The 20780-nt window shown below is 30.8% G+C and overlaps 2 protein-coding genes across 2 annotated transcripts; one reads left to right on the top strand and one right to left on the bottom strand.

Annotated features, from left to right (window-relative positions):
* Positions 1–717: 717 nt before the first annotated feature.
* On the top strand, positions 718–3961 carry LOC130809984 (patellin-3-like). Its single transcript, XM_057675865.1, has 4 exons — positions 718–2067; positions 2889–3013; positions 3101–3251; positions 3342–3961. Exons 1-4 carry the CDS (start codon positions 1108–1110, stop codon positions 3591–3593), a joined length of 1488 nt encoding a protein of 495 aa, XP_057531848.1. The 5' UTR covers positions 718–1107; the 3' UTR covers positions 3594–3961.
* Positions 3962–17025: 13064 nt separating this feature from the next.
* Positions 17026–20547, bottom strand: LOC130810480 (patellin-3-like). Its single transcript, XM_057676558.1, has 4 exons — positions 19082–20547; positions 18374–18498; positions 18147–18288; positions 17026–17553 (listed from the first exon to the last, which is right to left on the bottom strand). The coding sequence occupies exons 1-4, from the start codon at positions 20333–20335 to the stop codon at positions 17302–17304; spliced, it is 1773 nt and encodes a 590-aa protein (XP_057532541.1). The 5' UTR covers positions 20336–20547; the 3' UTR covers positions 17026–17301.
* Positions 20548–20780: the final 233 nt, after the last annotated feature.

Consider the following 20780-nt stretch of genomic DNA (forward strand, 5'->3'; position numbering starts at 1 on the left):
AGTCCATCTTGTATGAGACCATCTCACGGTGAAACGAGTTTAAAATAAGAAGTTATAAGCTAAAAGTTTTTATTATTGGTCTTTTTGACTCAAATATAAGACATATCTCACGGATATACCGTCTCATACAAGAAGTTGTGTTTTTATTTTGATATTGTCTTGTTGAGAGAAGATCTTTCACAAAAATTGCTAATATTTTTGGCTTTTCACGTTTTGTGCAACACTTCACTTTCAATCTTCTATAAGAGAGTCAAACATATACTCCATTGATTACTTCTTTTTGAATTAATTGCGAATTACAGTTTTAATATTTGTTCCTGTTGCGAATTACAGCATCGATGTTGTTTTTTTTGTGAATTACAACCTTCAAAGTAGCGTTTTGATCAGTATTCAAGCCAAGTGACCGAATTCATACAATATGACCGGTTAATCATACTTTTTCATCTTTAACTTCTCTTCTTCTCCTTGACTCATCCATTAACTTAACCAATTCTCTTTTCCTCCTCGATTGTTGCACATTAAAACTTTAAGGTTTTTTTTTTAAAAAACTATGACTTCTAGCTCCTCTCATATAGGCACGATAATAATTGTTTTTTCTTTTAATTAAGAGTTTTAGGTTATTTCTTCTAGCCTTTATTCTATTATCACTCTATAAAAACTATAAAACTTTAATTTTTTCCAAAAAATTACATAAAATATACAAGACAAAAAATATATGGCAAGTATCAAGTCCATATAAACTAGTTCTAAACATCATTAAAAAAAAGTAACATTACTACTAATGAGTGCAAATAAATACATTTATAAGACAAATAATTTTTTAAAATAACTCAGTTTGTCTTTGACAAAAGAGTACAAATCTAAAACCACAATAAACTTGTCCTCCACGTGCCTGTTATCTCCACCCCCTTCAGTCTTTACTGGTCTGTCTTGTCTTTAGTCCTCCATTTCTCCTGCACCTTGGATTCTTCTCTTTTCTCCCTAAGACGCTGCCGTTTTACCTTTTCTTCTCCCAACGTTCTTCTTCTTTTATCCTCTGCTCTTCACTTTTTCCATCCTCAAAAACACTCAGCTGACAGCTCACTCTCTCAAAAACAAGCCCCAAAAATGGCTAATGAAAATGAAACTCTTCCTTCAACACAACAACTCACAGAATCTGAACCAAACCCAGAAGAATCTAAGCTACCCGAGAAGGAATCTCCGGTGGTGGAAGAGGAATCTTCAGTAAAGGATGGAACTTTAGCAGAATTGGAAACAAACCCACCTTCTAAAAATGAAGAAGAAACCTCAGAAAAAATCTCTGAATCTGAGACTTTGAAGGTTAAAGAAAAAGGTTCAGCCTTTATTCAATCTGCTGTATCTTTCAAAGTAGAAAGTAACTTACTTTCTGATCTTTCTGAATCAGAGAAGAAATCCCTTGAAGATTTCAAGACCCTTCTCAAAGAATCAGTTTCTAACAAAACCCTTGTGCCAAAATCATCTGAACAACCTTCATCATCAAAATCTGAGGTTACTACTATTGAATCTGCATTAAAGGAGGAAAACCCAGGTGAAGAATTTGATGGGGTTTCAATTTGGGGTGTACCTTTGTTTAAAGATGAAAGAACTGATGTGATTTTGTTGAAGTTTTTAAGGGCTAGAGATTTTAGGGTAAATGATGCATTTTTAATGCTGAAAAATACCCTAAAATGGAGGTCTGAATTTGGGATTGATAAATTAGTGGAAGAAGATTTAGGGGATGATTTGGAGAAAGTGGTGTTTATGCATGGACATGATAGGGATGGGCATCCTGTTTGTTATAATGTTTATGGGGAGTTTCAAAATAGGGATTTGTATGCTAAAACTTTCTCTACTGAGGAGAAAAGAGAAAAGTTTTTAAGGTGGAGGATTCAGTTTTTAGAGAAGAGTATTAGGAAACTTGATTTTAGTCCTGCTGGTATTAATACTATTTTTCAGGTTAATGATTTAAAGAATGCTCCTGGTCCTGGTAAAAGAGAGCTTAGATTAGCTACTAGACAAGCTCTTCATTTGCTTCAAGATAATTATCCTGAATTTGTTGCCAAACAGGTAGTTTTCTTGTAATCTAAATTCAGTTTCTTTTACCTGAATACTTGTATTTTTGTTTGTCAGAGTATATAACATATCATGGCCTCAACCATCAGCTTTTGGTCGAGTTAGTTTCATTTACAATTTTAAAGTGATAGAAAAGAGATAAGTTTTTAAGGTGGAGGATTCAGCTTTTTGTTTGTTAGAGTTTATTCAGTTTCATTTACAATTTTAAAGGGATCAATTAAAAAAAAGCTAATTATATGGGCACGTCTCTTGTGGTGAGATGGGGAGATGATCTCGTACAAGGCGAGCTGTACTAATTAATGCTAGTTTAGTCTAGAATTAAGTTGCATATTCTAGTTTAGTACGTGAAATTATGGTGCATTCTTCCTGTGAAAAGTTGTAACCTTGTTGATTGTGAATATCCTTTGGTGATTAGATTCTTTCCCTTGTTAGATGATGGAAGATCTAATGGATAATGGAAGGTCTAAATGTACACGTTCTTGCCTTAAATTTGTTTCACCATAAAGGTTGGATGCAAAAATGTGAATGTGATTCTACCTTTATAATTTCTTTTACATGCTATGCATCCTAAAATTAGAGTGCCTAATATGAAGAAACTCCATCCCATTGACTTTGCTATGATTGTTGTGAAAAGCTCTCACATGCAAAATACAGACGTAGCAAATTCAATGAAACAGATGAGTACCAAAAAACTAACATTAGCCTTTTGAGGATTCGGCGGAGGTCTATACTTCTATATAACTAATATGAGTTGGAGAAAGTGATGGTTCCTAAATCTAATGGGTTGGTTTTTTGTGTGGTGCATTGAATTCTAGGTGTTCATTAATGTGCCATGGTGGTATGTGGCCTTTTACACCATGATGAGCCCATTTATGACCCAGAGGACAAAGAGCAAATTTGTATTTGCCGGACCCTCAAAGACGGCTGAAACTCTATTCAAGTCGGTATCTACATATGCTCTTTTCCTTCATTTTCAGTTGATTCTAGTGGTTAAATTTAAAATAGGAACATGTCTTACGTGCAATAGGTATGTTTCTCCTGAGCAAGTTCCCATTCAATATGGCGGATTGAGCGTTGATTATTGTGATTGTGATCCGGATTTCACCGTAGAAGATCTCGTAACAGCACTAAACCTCAAAACTGCTACTAAACAATTTGTTGAAATTATATGTAACGAGGTATGTTAACGTTTTCCTCCCTTTCGGTTTTTATTTGATTGTGTGTGGTGTATCCCTTAAGTTTCGTCATCAACACGTTACGTATTGTAGAAATGTGTGATTGTTTGGGAGCTTCGAGTCGTGGGATGGGACGTGACTTATAGTGCTGAATTTGTGCCTAACCAAGATGGATACACCGTGATTATACAAAAGGCAACCAAGATGACCGCGAGTGACGATCCTGTGATTTCCGGAAGCTTCAAAGTCAGTGAAGTTGGTAAGATTGTCCTCACAGTCGACAACCCGACTTTCAAAAGAAAGAAACTCCTCTACAGGTACAAGGTGCTACCTTTCTCTGATTAATCGTCTTTTTCAAGATCAATAATGGATTATGCCGGGCAATCTTATTATCGACATTGTTGCGACTTGTGAATGTGAGCTGATTCAACTTGTTCAATACGTAGATGGATTTCAGAAAAAATTTCGTTAAGTGAAAAATCTTCGTTTGATATATTTTTGTCTTTTTTCGTATATTCTGAAACCTGTGGCCCATTTTCTTTCGTTTTGGAGCTTAAGGCTAGGTTTAGTTGATGGACAGCTCGAATGTTTTTTGTTTTGGTTTGTTGATGAAAATCGAACCCAAGAGTGTGTGTTGATTATAGTGTAAATGACTGTAAAAACGATGTATAACCTTGCTGTTTTTGATTTGTTTACTTCCAAGTTTTTTCGGATGTGCATATTTGAGCATATAGTTTATAATCGATAGGTCTAAATCGATTCGATTTTGCGGATATTTTGGTAACTTTTGTAGTAACATGTAGAGCCTTGAGCTCTCTTTTTCTTGCATTATAGTGTTGGATGGTCCTTCAAGAATTGTTGCTAAGTCACTTTCATTTGATGATATCATTGTTGGACCATCAGAGTGTTTCTTCTGTCACATGTAGTGATGTTGACATACATATTTGGTGCAATTGAGTTCATACTATTAGACCAGGGAAATAATGGGTCATAATTCGCTAACCTGAGAAAGCGAATTATGGTTGATTTTGATCTATTTTGTAGTCATTTTGAGCGATTTAGCTGTCGAATTATGTTACACTGGTTAGTGACTCGGTTTTTCACTCTAGGCCTTGCTCATGTTCATGTCTTTAGCTTATGAATTAGTATTGTGACAATCGAGTTTATGTCATTATATGGTGAGAAAGTCTTGTATGGATTTGTCCATACTATTTTAGTGTGCATCAAACTTAAAAGTGATTAAAAATAGTATTTTCTCCGCCCCATTAGAATTGCAACATTTTAAAAGTTCGTATAGATTTATGTAATGTTACAATTTCAATGGGACAGATAAAAAGACTTTTAATAGTTGAATCTAAATGCACATAATAGGGGGAGTGATCTTGTAATTGATGTAATTTTTGAATGTTTTAGTATTATTGGGATTTTTTGGAGGGGTTCATCCTTCATTCAAGGTGATTTCACCTAAAATTAGGTGTAGTTGCACTATCCATTTATATGTCATTTGAAAAAATCCCAAGAAAATATGTTACCTTTGACATTATAGACAATTAGACATGAATGATAGTGTTAGGGAATCCTTTTTATATACAAAATGATTTATGAGCCACCAAAACATTATACTCCCTCCGAACCATTATAATAGTCTCATTTCCTTATTTGACAAAGTCTTTTTATTTGTCCCATTTGTATTTTTGTCAATCTTTTTTTATCTAAATATCCTTAGTTTACACAAGTAATTACGAATATACCCCTATATACCTTACTTACCCAACCACCCATCACTACTTACCCTTCACTACTTACCCATCACTATTTACCTTTTTTAATGGACCCTACACCATTCTTAATAACTGTGCTCAAGCAAATGGGACTATTATAATGGTTCGGAGGGAGTATTATTTTGAACATATGATCAAAATGCAGTTACAATTATGCGTCTCAACCTAGCACACTGCACACATTTTGTGAGGACTAATTTTTGTTAAATTTTATTTTCCTTTTAATAATTTGAATATTAGTATTATTTGCTTATATTTAACTGTTTTTGCAATGTAATACACCTTATATTTAACTATATCAAAGCATGTAATACACCTTATATGTGCAATGTGTGGTTGTCGTCTATGATTTTGTAATATATCTGTATAGACATAATTAGTAACACAAACTTATTTGATGTATTGGCGTATAAAAGTAAAGAGTCGTCGCTTATGGGCAACGAGTCGTGATTTCCTACTGTTTTCCAATTTGCGTTTTTATTTATTAGGCATATTTTATATTTGCTATATATTGCATATTGTCCCACTACTATACTTAGTATTTAGTATATATAATCTAGATGTTTATATACTCTAAATGTCCAAGACATCTTAGTCTTGTTTGGACTATCGTGCAAACGAGAATAGGGGCGTAGAGTACTCGTAGAATCACGCCTTCAAATATCCCCCTTTGGTGTTACATCCACTTCTAATGTTGCATGACAGTCATCTCCCTCTAAGGCATATTATAAAAATGTTAGCAAATTTAAGTACTTATTTTCATGCTTTTAAATTTCAAAAAAAAAAATGTAAATGAATTGGAACTAAAAAATTATTGGTAAATTTTCTACGCCACCCTTGAAACAAATTTTAGACAAAAATTAACTAAAATATGCACATGATTTTCTCTGCATTATCAACGCATCAAAAATGAAATATTAATAAGGTGTTTGGTATAAGATTTTAAGTTTTAAGTAATGGGTTTATTTATTTAATTTAATTTATTACGTCACTAATAAATTAAACATAAGAGAATCATGAGTTAATTTAATGGTTAAATACTTTATCTTTTATTTATGTGATGTGATAGAGGTTTGTTCTCACTACCTATAGGAAAATTTATTATCCCCTATTAATTTTCAGAGGATATTTTCTCAATCCCCATGGGAAATCACCAGTAGCATGAGCAAGTCGATGATTTTGCTCAATCGGATAAGAAGAGGAGGGGAGGAAGGAGTTATTCCATAACCCGTGGCAGAATATCCTTTGTTGGAAGAAGGGCTGCTGAGCAACCAGTCCCCTTCAACATCTCTCATAATATGTTCTACGCTGTTGAAAGCTAGATCCACAAGAGGTGTAAAATGCATAGCTAAAAAAACACCAGATGGTATCGGGCTAGAACAACCTGCTCCTCCTGACTACCTTGATTCAGGGCCAAAGAATTTCTAGACGCTCCAATTTTCATCTCCTTGGTCCCATCGCTCAATGCTGACCTGGCAGCTTAAGCACAAATTTGAATCTCCTCTATTTTTGAACCAAAATGAACTTAGGAATGCCCTCAATAGACAACGCGCCGCTTTACCTTGAAAGGAAAATGAGCTTTGCTCTTCTAGGCATCACTTTAACTTTTTTTTTATTTCGTAATCTCCAGGGTATGATATCCTATAGCTTTACAGTTACAAGTCATTTTCTTATTACTTTAGGTCAACGAACGAGATATCCAGCAAGAAGAAGAAAGGAAAAGGATTGAATAGAAGAACTCCCGAACATTTGGCAATCTCATGCATGGGCTTGCTTTGATTATAACTAGAGGTAGGCTTGTTGTGTTTTTGCTTGATAGAGTATCAAGTAGAGCTACTGAAGCTCAAAGATTACCGTTGATTATGTAGTTTTATGATTTATTGCATATGAAGAGTGGGTTAGGCAACCCTTCCGTCAAGGTGGTGGAGACTTACTACCACCAGGCATTGTAAATAAATAGAGAGGAGAGTCCAATTGATATGTGGGTGCTCAGTGTATGCAATACTTTTTATTATTTACTGTATGTCCCATTTACTTTGTAGCATTTTTTTATAATAATCACACACTCACACTTTTTGTCTTTTAATCTTATTCAGAAACTTATTTTTCTTTTTTATTTCAATTACTCATTGTTTCTGTCTACTTATATTTTGTATTATTCTCTATCTATAAATTAAATTTATACCATTAAAAAGGAGCAATTTCATCCGGGTACGTAAAGTGAAAGCAATTTAAGAATCCGAGATTTCGAAAATTTGAAATAGATAAGCAAAATCAACAAAAAAAAGCATACAATAAGATCCTGGGAAACTTATTTCCAAAAGTTAGCGTCTAGCTCTTCAAAGCTAGGTTTGGATTAGTTCGCACTTACTAATTTCGAACAAAGAGCACAGGTAAAAAAAAGTTAAGAAAGCTGTAACAAAGGAATTCCTGGTCAAACAGGGTTAAATCCTTGTTCGCAGTTACTAACTGCAAATAGCTTCCTTGACTTATTTTGACCAGTTTCACTTTGTTCACAGTTAATAATTAACTGCGAACAACCTCCTTGACTTTTTTTTGACTTTTTTGTGTGGCTTGTGGTCAAACTAGCCGTTAATAAAGCCTCTATATATACTAGAACCTTGTAACTTATTTCATTCCATGCAAATTCAATCAAAGTAGCATCCAAAGGTAAGAGACTTTATCGCTCAAGTTGATTGTTTGATGCTATTATTCAATTTATATTTAATTTTTAAATTTTATTATTGAATTTACTTAATGATTCTAACTAAAATTATTATGTTATTTCATTAGTATATCTCAAAGCCTCAATCAATGGAAGAGCTATGTCATTGTGGCCATGAAGTCGCATACGGTCGTGATTGTAACGATTTTGATCCTGGTCATCAATATGTTGCCTGTCCACTTTTTCAAGATGATGGTTGGGATGCACTTACTTAAGGTGGGTTGATCTAGAGGGCACCGAATGGCAAAAACACATCATTATTAAACTCGATAAAGAGAATGAGGAGCTTAGAAACGAGATAGATAACTTGAGAAGGGAAACAATTGATAAGGCGCGTAAAAGTGAAGAAACCGAGAGGATTTTGAAAAAATTTAAGAAGCAATCTTAGGTTGTGATTATTGTAGGTCATGAATGAACTATGTATTTGTAATCGATATTAATGAAATTATGTGGAATTTTCGGCATCATTTGCCCTAATTTTGTGAGTCGTTTTTGTTTGATATATTTTCAATAAAGGCATATACTAAGCTTTTACAACTCATATGATACAAATGTTTAAACCAGGCGGGAATGATTCATCGTCAAAATTCCGAGCAATCATAAGTCAAAGCATGGAGACTATTAAAAAACTAAGTATATATATAAATATATATATATATATATATATATATATATATATATATATATATATATATATATATATATATATATATATATATATATATATATATATATATATATATATATATATATATATATATATATATATATATATATATACAAATTTTAAATATGATACAAATGTGCAATATATACATAAGTCAATAAGCAAGCGTGGTTAAAGATCTACGTATGTACTAATTGAACTAGTTGGGCTTCAATTCAGATAGTCAGAAGTCAAGAGAAAGGGACAGTTTGGACCCCAAAATATCCATTAAAATGCAAACTACATAATTCTAAACCAACTCCTACCCAGTTTTGGGCCTTAAACATAATTAATTAATGGGCCTATAAACATTTGAGTATTTATTATTGGGTCCCTTCATATTTTGGGAATCGGCAAACATCACAAATATAAAAAAATACAAATTTTTAAATGAAACAGTCCAATGATGAAATCATTTCTATTGAGTTGACGCATGTATATCTAATGTGATAAAAATTATTATTTACAAATTACTATTTTAAAGCAATCAATTAGAGAAATCAACTAACTCTAAAGCCCTTCTCATGGTGAGTATATAAATTGTGCTTGGTAAATAATACTCTACTCAAATGTTCCAACTAATTTTGCACACTTAATGATGCATTATTTCAATCCTAAATATCTTGTGCTCGGTTAAAATTTAAAAAAGTTAATATTAATAAAATTTATATTGAGACGAACCAAATAAGATTTCAGTTAACTATATTTTAACATGTAAATAAATACAAAATAAAAATAATTAGTAAATACTGTCGAAAAATAAATGACACATTTGATTATAAGGTGAGTATTAGGATTTAGGACAATATGGAGTGTTGCACTCAACATGTTCTCAGCGTCATTTTATTGCCAAGATTTTGTTCCATTGAATTAAATGAAAATTAATTATAAATTAGAAATAAAATAAGAAACATTCTTGTGCATGTGTTAATTTTAAAAACAGTGTGAAAAATCGTTTTTGGTGAGATTATTTCACAATAAGGAGTTTATATTCATACTTCGCATCAGTTAGTTAGCCTATTTAATATATGTATAAGATGCATATTATAAAGTGAACGTTTAATGCAACAATTTGTGAAGATAGTGAACATAAAATGTTATAAATTTAAATTTAATTAATTAGACTTGCTCTAGACCTGAATTTAATTTAACAATTTTTATCTTAACTAAACTTGATGATCTGAATCGAATTACATGATTAGGCCAGGATTTAGTTCTAATGTTTTTAGATCTAAACCCATCATAGACTCATCACTCATGCCTTGTCGACTTGCTTTAAATTTATTTCTACTTGAAACTTCTATCTTTGGGTATGGACATTAGTCGAATCTGGATCGAGTTCTCTAAAATCAATTTTGAACTATAATTTTTTATCAGATCCAAATTCGAATTTAGATCCATAAAATCTGGAACATTTAGATCAGACCCTTGGGATCTAATTAATGAATTTAAGATCTATATCAATGTCCAAAATATTTTTTAATATTTAAAAAAATTTGTTATGCAATTTTTGTCTATTTGTATAAAATTAATTAAACATATTCAATTAAGCCGGATTTCTAATACCGTATAATAATTACGCGACCAATTATATAATTAATAATAAAGAGAAAATAATTAGAGTACGACAAGAAAAATCATAAACCTTATTAATAAATTTTAAATTTACGTTATATTATTATTATTATTATTATTATTATTAATAATACCAATAACCAAATACTCTCATTAGACATGGGCATGGCCAAGCCAATCTGTGCGCATGGGCGGGCCACACACCCTAGTTTCTGATGCAATATATTGGACATTCATTTAATATTCAATCTTAGAGAAAATAATAATATTTAAAAATAATGTGAGGCACCTTGGTCCTTGGCACATCACAACACATGACCTTGACCGTCTAATTCATTGTATTCCGCTTAATTATAAAGGTTATAATTAAAATTTGAAAAGAGATAGAAAATGACAGATTATATTTTTATAATAGTCAGATGGGAATGACGACTCAGAAGTATAAATATCTTAATTTAAAAAGGTGAATTTTTGGGCATAAGGTAAATCTAAAAAGTAATTAGGATTAATCTGAAAACTAAAACTCTACTTTGGATTCTTGATCAAGTTGCGAAGGTAGTGTGTGTTTGACAATGACTAGGTATGTAAATATTCCCACTTAATATCCGCCTAAACATGTGGAAAAGAAGTCCCCCTAATTTTGGTCCCCCAAAGCTCTTTAATTTGGGATTATTCTATATCAATCCAATCAACAATCATTCAATCAAGTTAATAGGGTACCACGTAAAGATGTCTAAAAAATCACTATTTATCTGTCCTAATAGAATTGAATCAAAGCAAAAAAATAAAATTAAAAGAGAGTTAAAATATATAGATGAGATTATAAGAAAGTAATGGAACGTTATCCAAAAATTGAAATGATGCAAATTAAATAGAACGGATCAAAATGAAAAATGCTTCAAATTTAGTAGGACAAAGAGAGTACATCACTCTCCCTCTCTCTAAAGACATGTCACAGTAGTAAAGATAAAGTTTAAATATATAGATAAGAATTAAAAAATGAAGAAAATATTATCATAAAAAAAAAATTTAACAAGGCTAATTAAAAAGAAGAATGTGACAATTTTTAAAGGAGAAAGAATGTATTTTGTCTTTATTATTTACACATTCCAAATGAATAACTATTTATAGCATGAGGGAATGGAGGCTAAATAAAATTCAATTTTGAAATAAATATTACATTATATGTTTAATTGATTAGACATTCATCTTATAAATATCAAATTTCACCTATTATTTTTAGTATGTCATTAATCTATTAATTAGTTTTTAAATATTTTGCCACACTTTACTATTATTTTTTTTCTACCTTAAAACATGTCTAATAAGTATCTTTTTACCATTTTGTCACATTATTTCCCCTCTTCCTCTAGTTGATACCTCATACCTTATTTTGCTGCCATTTTCTTGTTAGGGTTGAAAAAAGTTAGCATCTTTTTTCTTGTACAAGAGATGAAAATATTATCAACCCATTTGTAGTAGGTAATTTCTATTTTTAAGGTAACAAATAGTTATCATTCTATTTTTATTACTCCACTAAATACGTTTTCATGTCTCATTAACTTTTATATTTATCTATTTAAAAATTATCAGGTAAATTTGTAATCATAGCCTCATCAACCCTGCTAATTAGTAATTAGTAGCACTCGTGCTCCATAATGCTTCTGATCCTGATCTGAATATAAGGTGTTAAAAGCAACAAATTTAATTAGTTAACTCAATCTTTGGTCATTTTTTTCTTCATTCTTTATTGCTTACAAATTTATTGATTTCAAGTTTCGACAATCAAACTATTAATTAACTCAATAATTAAACTCTTTTTTCTTCATTTATTTTCACTAAATTTTAATTTTTTTGTTTAACTAAACGTTAATTTTTAAAATTAGTTCCTGCCTATATATAATTTATACTATTAGAAAATCTTAGGTTATTCTAGTAATTCAGGACTTTTTCATGAATACTTATGAGTTGTAGATATAGATTCAATTCTCACCTACGCAATTAATTTCCTTTTCCTCCTTCTCTATAAAGATTATGTAACTAACCCCAAATCAATAAAAAAAGTTTATTTTAGAATTACTTTTGTTTAATAAACTAAAATTATATAAAATAGAATTCAGTACCAAATATTATAGTTTCAAGGGCATGGAAACAATGTCTATGAAAATCAACCTAAACCCAAAATTATATACTCGAAGTTAACCCCAAATCAAAAATAGCTCGATTCATAGTCAAACAAAGCACGATATGATCTACGAGAGTATAACTGATTTGGACTCAAACTATATTGACGTAATTATAGTTATCATCATCACATCTAATGTATTCCGCTTATAAAAGATATGATTAGGATCTGGAGAGGGGTGAAAGCCGACATACCATATGAGACCCTCAGTCGAAGAAAACCTGCAACTAAAGATGAAAGCAACGCAAGACGAGTAACAAAGCAAGACAAGTTATAAGGCTAATACCATAATCTACAGAAATACGAAAAAATGGAAAGAATTGATGAATAAGAAAAATTAAATATTGATGTCTAGAACACGAATACGACGTCTCCAACTAGTTTTATCTAAGTCAAGTCCTCAGAGATATGCAACTCATGTTATTCCTAATTTATTTCTACTCCCACGTTTTCTTAAGCCAATTGCAACTTCTCCTTTTATCAATAATGATATTTTCCACCCTTCTCACAGGCGCGTCAATAGGTGCAATCTCTAGTTTCGCTCTCAAAAACTGGTCTTCCTACGCAACCTCTAGGTATGCTCTCAAAACCTAGTCTTTCTACACACATTTTAAAACGATATTAATTTACTTTCACGCATCTTTGAAAGATAAACATAACCTCTATCTAGTCTCTCAAAACCCGAATCCTAATCTCAACCACATAAAATCCAAACTCGATAAAACTGACCCATAGGCCAATTGAGTAACCGAATATATAGCGCTTAATACTCCTATATTTCATTAAATAAGTGAAAAAAAATCCGACCAATGGAATTGATGCAGCCAAAATGAAGAGAAAAGCATGTATCATGCATACATTAATGTTTAGGAGGTCCCATTGTTATTATAAATATTAAATCATCAAAGTTTGGGGAGTATGAAATAATTGACAAAACAAGAATCAATTAATACAAATAGCTAGGTCTATCTAATTAAAGCATTAATTTCCATCAATGTTTATGTAGTGGAGAAGGTAATACTAATTTAATGGGGACAAGATTATGCCAATATTAATTAGTAGTTTTATTACTAATTCTTAGATAAGTATCAAAAAACATTACATTAGCTCATCTTCCTATGACCACAAAAAAAATTTTAATATTATTTTTATTATAATATTTGTTGCTAGAATCTTTTTAAATTTTTCCAAAAAAAGTATCATATATATAATAACTATTTCATTTTAAAAGAACAACTTTTTTGAGAAAATATATGTAAAGTATTGTTAAAAAAAGAGAAGAGATGTCGAAAAATTATATATTCAGCTATTTATACGTCAAATGATGATGATTTAAAATGAAAATGATTAGACTAAATATTATGTTAATAAAAAAATTTTAATAAACAAATTATGCATGCAATTATATTATTATATGAGCCCAATTTGGTTCGAACGGTCCAATTATATTATTATATGAGCCCGATTTGGTTCGACCGGTCCAATGCACAGATTTAACTTCCACTATATAGCGGTGAGATTTGTTAGAGAAAAAGTGTATTGATATTGATTTTCCTCTAAATCGCTACTATTTAGGTTTTATGATCGACTTTTTTTTTTTTAAAAAAAAGAGAAGGTTACCTTAGTAATTGGGATTATTTAAATAATAAACTAATTGGAATTTTTTGACAAATTTTCCAAAAAAAAAAAAAAAAAAAGCATTATTGAGAATCTGATCATTCGATGTCATTTGGTATATCTATTTAGGTTGGAGAAAAGGTTGAAAATTTTTTGAAGGATAACATTTTTATTAATATATATAAGAAGAAGATAAGCTTCCACAAGCTATCATCCCTATCAGATTGAAACCTTAGTGAAATCACTTTGAAAAATTTGTCCCTACAATACATCATTGTTTTTTTATTTTTTATTTATTTTTATATCAAGGTTTTACAAAGATGGTTCAGCATATGTTTATGATGTTCATTTGAATAAAACTTGTTGAATAAAAAACACGCCTAAATATTTTTGTACTTTATTTTAGCTTTAATCTAGTATATTTCATCTTAAATTCATAGAAAAATGTAAAATAAATAGATCTTAACACTTATTTTTCTAGTTTGTGAATTTAACATTAAAAATAATATTTTCCTCTCAATATGTTCAATCCCAAATTTAAAATCACAAATGCATATCGTACATTTTAGTCCACGCTCTTATCTTTTGCAAGTTTCAAGTTTGATATAAAGTAATTCTTATTCAATCCCAATAATTTATGTTAAGGGTCAATCTTGTTTTGTAAGATGCAGATTTGTGGTTTTAGCTTTATTTAGTCTGTTTTGTGTTAGGAATTTTTGCTTCTAAAGACCATTTTCGAGTCGAGAGACTCTTTAGCCGCATCCTTCGTTATGTATGGGTTATCTTCTTCCTTTTCTCCCCAAACCCTGATCATAGTTTTCATGAGCAGAAGACACCGAGTAGATGATACATATTGTTTGTGATAATGTACATTTAGAATTTGGACTTAATTATGTTTTAAGTATTAGTATTAGTATATTACTATATTCCCTCTGTTTCATTTATTAGGTTACATTTAAAATATTTCATATATGGAGAAAAAAATTTAAATATGATTTTTCATGGATACATAAAAGTTAAAATATATTTATGTAGGATTTGTTACAATTATCTTACGAAACAATTCTAAATTGGGGTAAATAACCAACTAATTAATTAAACATTTATTTTCGTACTTAAAATGTTCACCTTTTAATGTATACTTTATTTTCGATGTTGAATATTAAAATATTCATATTTTTAATTGGGCTCTTTACGGATTTATAGCACCGTGAGACAATCTCATACATGAATTATTCAACGTAATTATAAATAATGAAACTCAAATTATGCTTGAAAATTATGAAAAAGAAAATATAATCAATAAAATAAAACAGTGAAACTAGGTTTTAAGTACCGACACCATTTCAATTATCCTTCATAAAATAACACTTAAAACTCGATTGTTAATAAACCCCAAGTTCTCAAAAATATCGAGAAATATACTTTTATGTCCATTTAATTTGTATTTTCATTTTTTTGTCTTTATATTATCTTACTTCTAAATATCACACCATGCACTTTAATCCACTGTAACTAGGAGGATGTATGGGTAAATAACGGTTATTTAAGAAAGTAATAAATCACGCTTATGTGTCCCTATTTCATAGGAGTGTTTTAGAGATTTTTATTTTATCTTTTTCTTATTTGTTTACTTTAATATTTTTTATTTTATCCTTATGTAATTATTTGTAAATAACCGTTATTTTTTAGAATTTTTTACTGTATCTACTATCCAAAATAGTTGTCACTTGTGACACAAGAGTAACATCTTAGATTCTAATTTATTTTCAGACAAAAAATCATGAGTTGTTTATCCTTCCTCCAACATTTCTAAAACCCTTGATTCCAATGCCCTTTTACAAAAATTTGAAGAAATAAAAAATTCACAGAAGCTAAAAAATGTTTTGGATCAAAAATGTTAGAATCTGAAAAGAATAATTGTCAAAAAGAAGATAATTAGAAACAATAGGAGCAAGTCTTTCACCAAACACATGATCCCAAATCCAATCATTCAGACATGTTGCCTAAAACTTCAAGTTGGCCACATGTTAAGTTTCATCATCTTTGTAGGCCAAATGATAACAAAAAGCTTTTTGTTTTTCAATTTATTTAATTCATCCGTTATATATTAGTTGCAATATTGGCGAAAATGACATTTTTTTATTCATTTCTTTTAATTTTTGATTAGTTTTTAATTTATAAGTTAGAATACAGTCTAGTGAGATCTTGTTTGATTCATTTCATTGCAAAGGTTATTAATATCAAATTTTTATAATTTTTATTATACATAATTAGAGATATTAAGGATTAAATTAGTGCATTGGACTGCGTGAAAAAGTAATGTCGCAAGTAAATTAGAACGAAGAAAGTATTTTCATGTATAATCAAATAGTTCTCTAGTTTTTAATAGTTGGAACATTTCTGTTTTTCATATTATATTTTTAATTTCATATGATAAAAAAAATTTAAAAGGTTAATATTATGAAAATATACATTAAGACGAATCAAACAAGCTCCCACTTGACTATATTTTACATTATACATGGAGAAATATATACCAAATAAGATCAAGTTGTTGAACAGTAGTTGCTACAGGAACTGTTAGCAGCTATTAAAATTCGGAGGAAGTATATTATTTTGTCCCTTTAAAATAGTAGAAGTAGCAAAGAAAAAAATAAGTACTCTTATAGTTTTAAAGGAAATGTAAATATTTGATAATATATAAATATTATAATATAAAAATGAAATCAAAAAATAAAAATAATAGAAGTACAAAATAAGAAAGACAATTCAAAATAGAAATGCCGCTAAACGAGTGATACAGTCATACATAAGGAGTATAGAGTTTTTCTGTATGCGTCTTGTATAAGACCGTCTTATTATTTTGACGAACGAATATGCAGACTAAATTATCTATGTTTAAAAAAACTTAAATTAAATTAAATTAAACTTTAACAAATAATGTAGTTTACAAAACAATATGTTAAGTTTTAGGAATTTAAACCATCATATTTTATTTTATTTTTTATTTCGTGTATTAATAAATTTAATTAATGAGTCGGGCCATTAAGATAATAAGAGATCTCAGCATTAAACCGTTACAATCAAAAATAATTGAGTACCAAGCAAACCTAGATTCCCAATATTGAGTATCTTTAAAAAAATCAATTTGACAAATAATAAAGATAACACAAACTCAACCATCATAATTAAATTTACATAGAATATACAGACAAAAAGAGTTTCAATACACACAATTTTTGCACCCCTGTCTTCCTTCTGTATATATCCTCCAAACTTAAGCAACACCCCAATAAAAAAAATATTTCCAAGAAAAAAAAACAAATTTAATAAATAATAAATTCCCAAAACTCCTTATCAAAGAAAATGTAATTCCAAAAAAGTAATTAACAAAAGTTCTTATTAAAAAGTCACTATAATTTTTGAATAAATTGAAATTTCTCAAGTAATTATGAAAATAATCACTGAGAAGCCTTGACCTTTGACCTGTAAAGAAGCTTCTTCTTCTTAGAAGTTTGGTTGTCAATGGTGATCACAATTTTTCCAGGCTCACTGACTTTGAATGTGTCGCATATTATTGGCTCGTCACTTGGTACAATCTTCTTTGGCTTGGCAATGTTTAGGGTGTATCCTCCTTCTTTCGAAGGCGAAAACTCGGCTCCATAGCTTACATCCCATCCCATTACTCTTAGCTCCCATAGAAACTCGGATTCCTACATTGCACAACATTGAATCAATTGGTTAAGCCGGAAATGGAAACGATAGATAGATAGATAGACGGAGAGAATTTATGTGAACGTTCGCTAAAGTCGACCTGATTTGATAGAATTAAGGCTTTAGCATGATTCTATTTGTTGTTGTTTGCGTATTTGTAAGCTATTCTGGGGCTTCATCCATCAGCTTAAGTTTTTGATTGAATTGTTTCTTTGATACAGTATCAGAAGTTTATTAGTAGTCAGCGTGATGAAAGGTCACGAATTTAAATCTTAACCATCCTTCGTTTAAAGCGGAATAATCAACCTCAAGTATGAGGAGGGCATGAGGGTGCGTGTTAGATTATAGAGAGGTATGTAACTTATTAATTTCAACCATCAGCACAAGTTAAGCAGAAATGGAAACGATAGATGAAGAAAATTTATGTGAACGTTCACTAAAAGTCGCCCTCAGAATTATCAATTAAGGCTTAGCATGATTGTATTTGTTTTTAATGTAGAAATAGCCAATATTCTTTTAAAAGCGTATCGAGTCTTAAAAATATTTGTGAAATTTGAATCCGCCACTGACGGATATTCAAGGACAAGAGTACCTCAGAAAAGGAGAATTCAATGGGATGTTTACTGCCAGGCTTGATGGTAACTTCAGTAACAGGATCAGCAGTAGAAAACTCATGTTCACCAGACTTACTGTGCCCACCAAACTGAACAGGGACTTGCTCAGGTGCTATGTACCTGTTTTTTTATTTTAATTTTCAATCATTAATAATTGGGATAAAGAGGGAAAAAAAAAGTGTCAGAAAGAGACAAATTTACTGACCTGAAAAGGGTTTCAGCAGTTTTAGATGGGCTTGCAAACACAAACTTGCTCTTGCTTCTTGGGGTGAACACAGTTAAGTAGATCCAGTTGTAGGCCAAATACCACCATGAAACATTGATACACAACTATAATTTCCCAAAAAGAATATACAAACATATTAGATTTAGATTGTGAAAAAAATTCCATCTTGGGCAAATTCCATATAAATCAATGCTAAATGATCATACTTCTTACGTGCTATTAATGGTAAAGTATATTGATTGAAATTCTCAAAAAAATTTCAAACTTAGCAAAACTCACATCAAAAAAATCATAAAAATCACATATATCAATGAAAAAAATGATAAAGTTGCAATCTTGAGCAAAACCCACATCATAATTCAATCTTAAACAAAACCCACATCATAATTCAATCTTAAACAAAACCCACATTATAATTCATGCTAAAATCACAAATTAATCAAAAAGTTTCAATTTTCAACAAACCCCATCATAATTCATGCTTAAAACATGAATTAACAATAAAGTTTCAATCAAAACCCACATCATAATTCATGCTAGAACACAAATTAATCACAAAGTTTCAATTTGAACCAAAACCCATGTCACAATTCATGGTAAAAAGACAAATCAATCAAAAAGTTTCAATATTTAACAAAACCCGAATCAAAATAAATGAAAAAACACAAAATTCAAAGGAAAACATACCTGTTTAGCAGCAAATTCAGGGTAATTATCCTGAAGAATCTGAAGAAACTTATCAATAACCTTATAAAGATCCCTCTTCCCATACCCAGGAGAATTCTTCAAATCATTAACAAGAACAAAAGAATTAATCCCTTTAGGACTAAAATCAAGTGTTCTAATAGTCTTCTCAAGAAACTGAATCAACCATCTTAAAAACTTCTTCCTTTTCTCAGCATCAGAAAAAGTATTTTGATAAAGTTCCTTATTCTGAAACTCACCAAACACATTATAACAAACAGGACGACCTTCTTTATCAATTCCATGAGTAAACACAACTTTCTCATAATCATTCCCAAGATCTTCATCAAGTAATGAATCAACATCAAATTCCTTCCTCCATCTTACAGTGTTCTTGATCATAATAAAAGCTTCCTTTACTTTGAAATCCCTTGCTCTTAAGAATTTTAGAAGAATCACATCAGTTCTTTCATCAGCAAGTAAAGGAATTCCCCATATAGAAACTTCTTCCGGCTCTTTTGCTGGTTCTGGTGTTGGATTCTCCTCCTCTTTTGGTGGTTCCTCCATTGTTGGAGCTTCCTCTGTTTCTGGGGTTGCTGTTACTTCCACAACAATGGTTTCTTTTATGTCTTCCACTGTTTTTTCTTCCTCTTCTTTCTTCTCCTCTGTTACAACCACCTCTTCTTCCTTCTTGGGTTCCTCTGTTTTCGGGGGTTCCTCTGTTTTAGGAGGTTCCTCTGTTTTAGGTGTTTCCTCTGTTTTAGAAACTTCCTCTGTTTTCGGAGCTTCCTCTGTTTTAGCAGCTTCATCTGTTTTTGACGGCTCCTCGGGTTTGGGTTCAGGCTCGGATTTGGTTTCGGGCTTCACAGCGGGCTCTTCAACAGGGGCTTGTTCTTCTTCTTTCTTCTCTTCCTTCTTTTCTTCAGTCTTCGATGTAGGAGAAGAGAAGTCATGATTCTGAAGAGCTTCTAGAATAAGTTTCTTCAAATCTTCTAAAGCTTTCCGCTGAGACTCAGGAAGTTCACTAACAACATTAGTCTCTTCCTTAAACGAGACCTGTTGAGCAATCTTCTGTTCCTCAGATGAAACCTCAGTAGAATCAGCTAATTTCTCAGCAGATTCAACAGTTTTTTCAGGATCAACAGATTCAACTACAGGTTTTTCAGCTTCAGGCTGTGAAACTTCCTGTTTCTCAGCTTCTTGTACAACAACTTCTTCAACTACAGCTGTTTCTGGCTTATGGGTTTCTTCCGCCATGGATGAATATTATTAGATCTTCACAAGCTTTTTTTTTTTGTTTCTGGGTTTTTGGGTATGAGAGAATTGAAAGAAAAAAAAGATGGTTTTGGTGAGGAATTTTAGTGGGAATCGAAGAGGAAGAAGAGATGGGTTTAATAGTAAGGAGGGGAGAGAAAAGGTGGTGAACGTTAGAGAAAAGGGGGGGAGAGAGAGAGAGAAACAGACTGTCAGAAATGGATTGCCAGCTAGAAATGGGGAATTTGTAGGACCCGCTTCCACGGCTATATTTCTCATTATTATGTACTAACTAATTTTCTATAAATAAATATGCTAATTGCTAGTGGTAAATGGTAATTACCTAATTGGTAAAATATGTAATATTTATCTGGAAAATTGAATATTATCTTAGTAAGAAGGTAAATGAAAGTACTTTTTCTGGTTTTTTTATAGTTGGTAACTGATC

The sequence above is a fragment of the Amaranthus tricolor genome, chromosome 4 (genome assembly GCF_026212465.1).
Source record: "Amaranthus tricolor cultivar Red isolate AtriRed21 chromosome 4, ASM2621246v1, whole genome shotgun sequence".
NCBI classification, from domain to species: domain Eukaryota; kingdom Viridiplantae; phylum Streptophyta; class Magnoliopsida; order Caryophyllales; family Amaranthaceae; genus Amaranthus; species Amaranthus tricolor.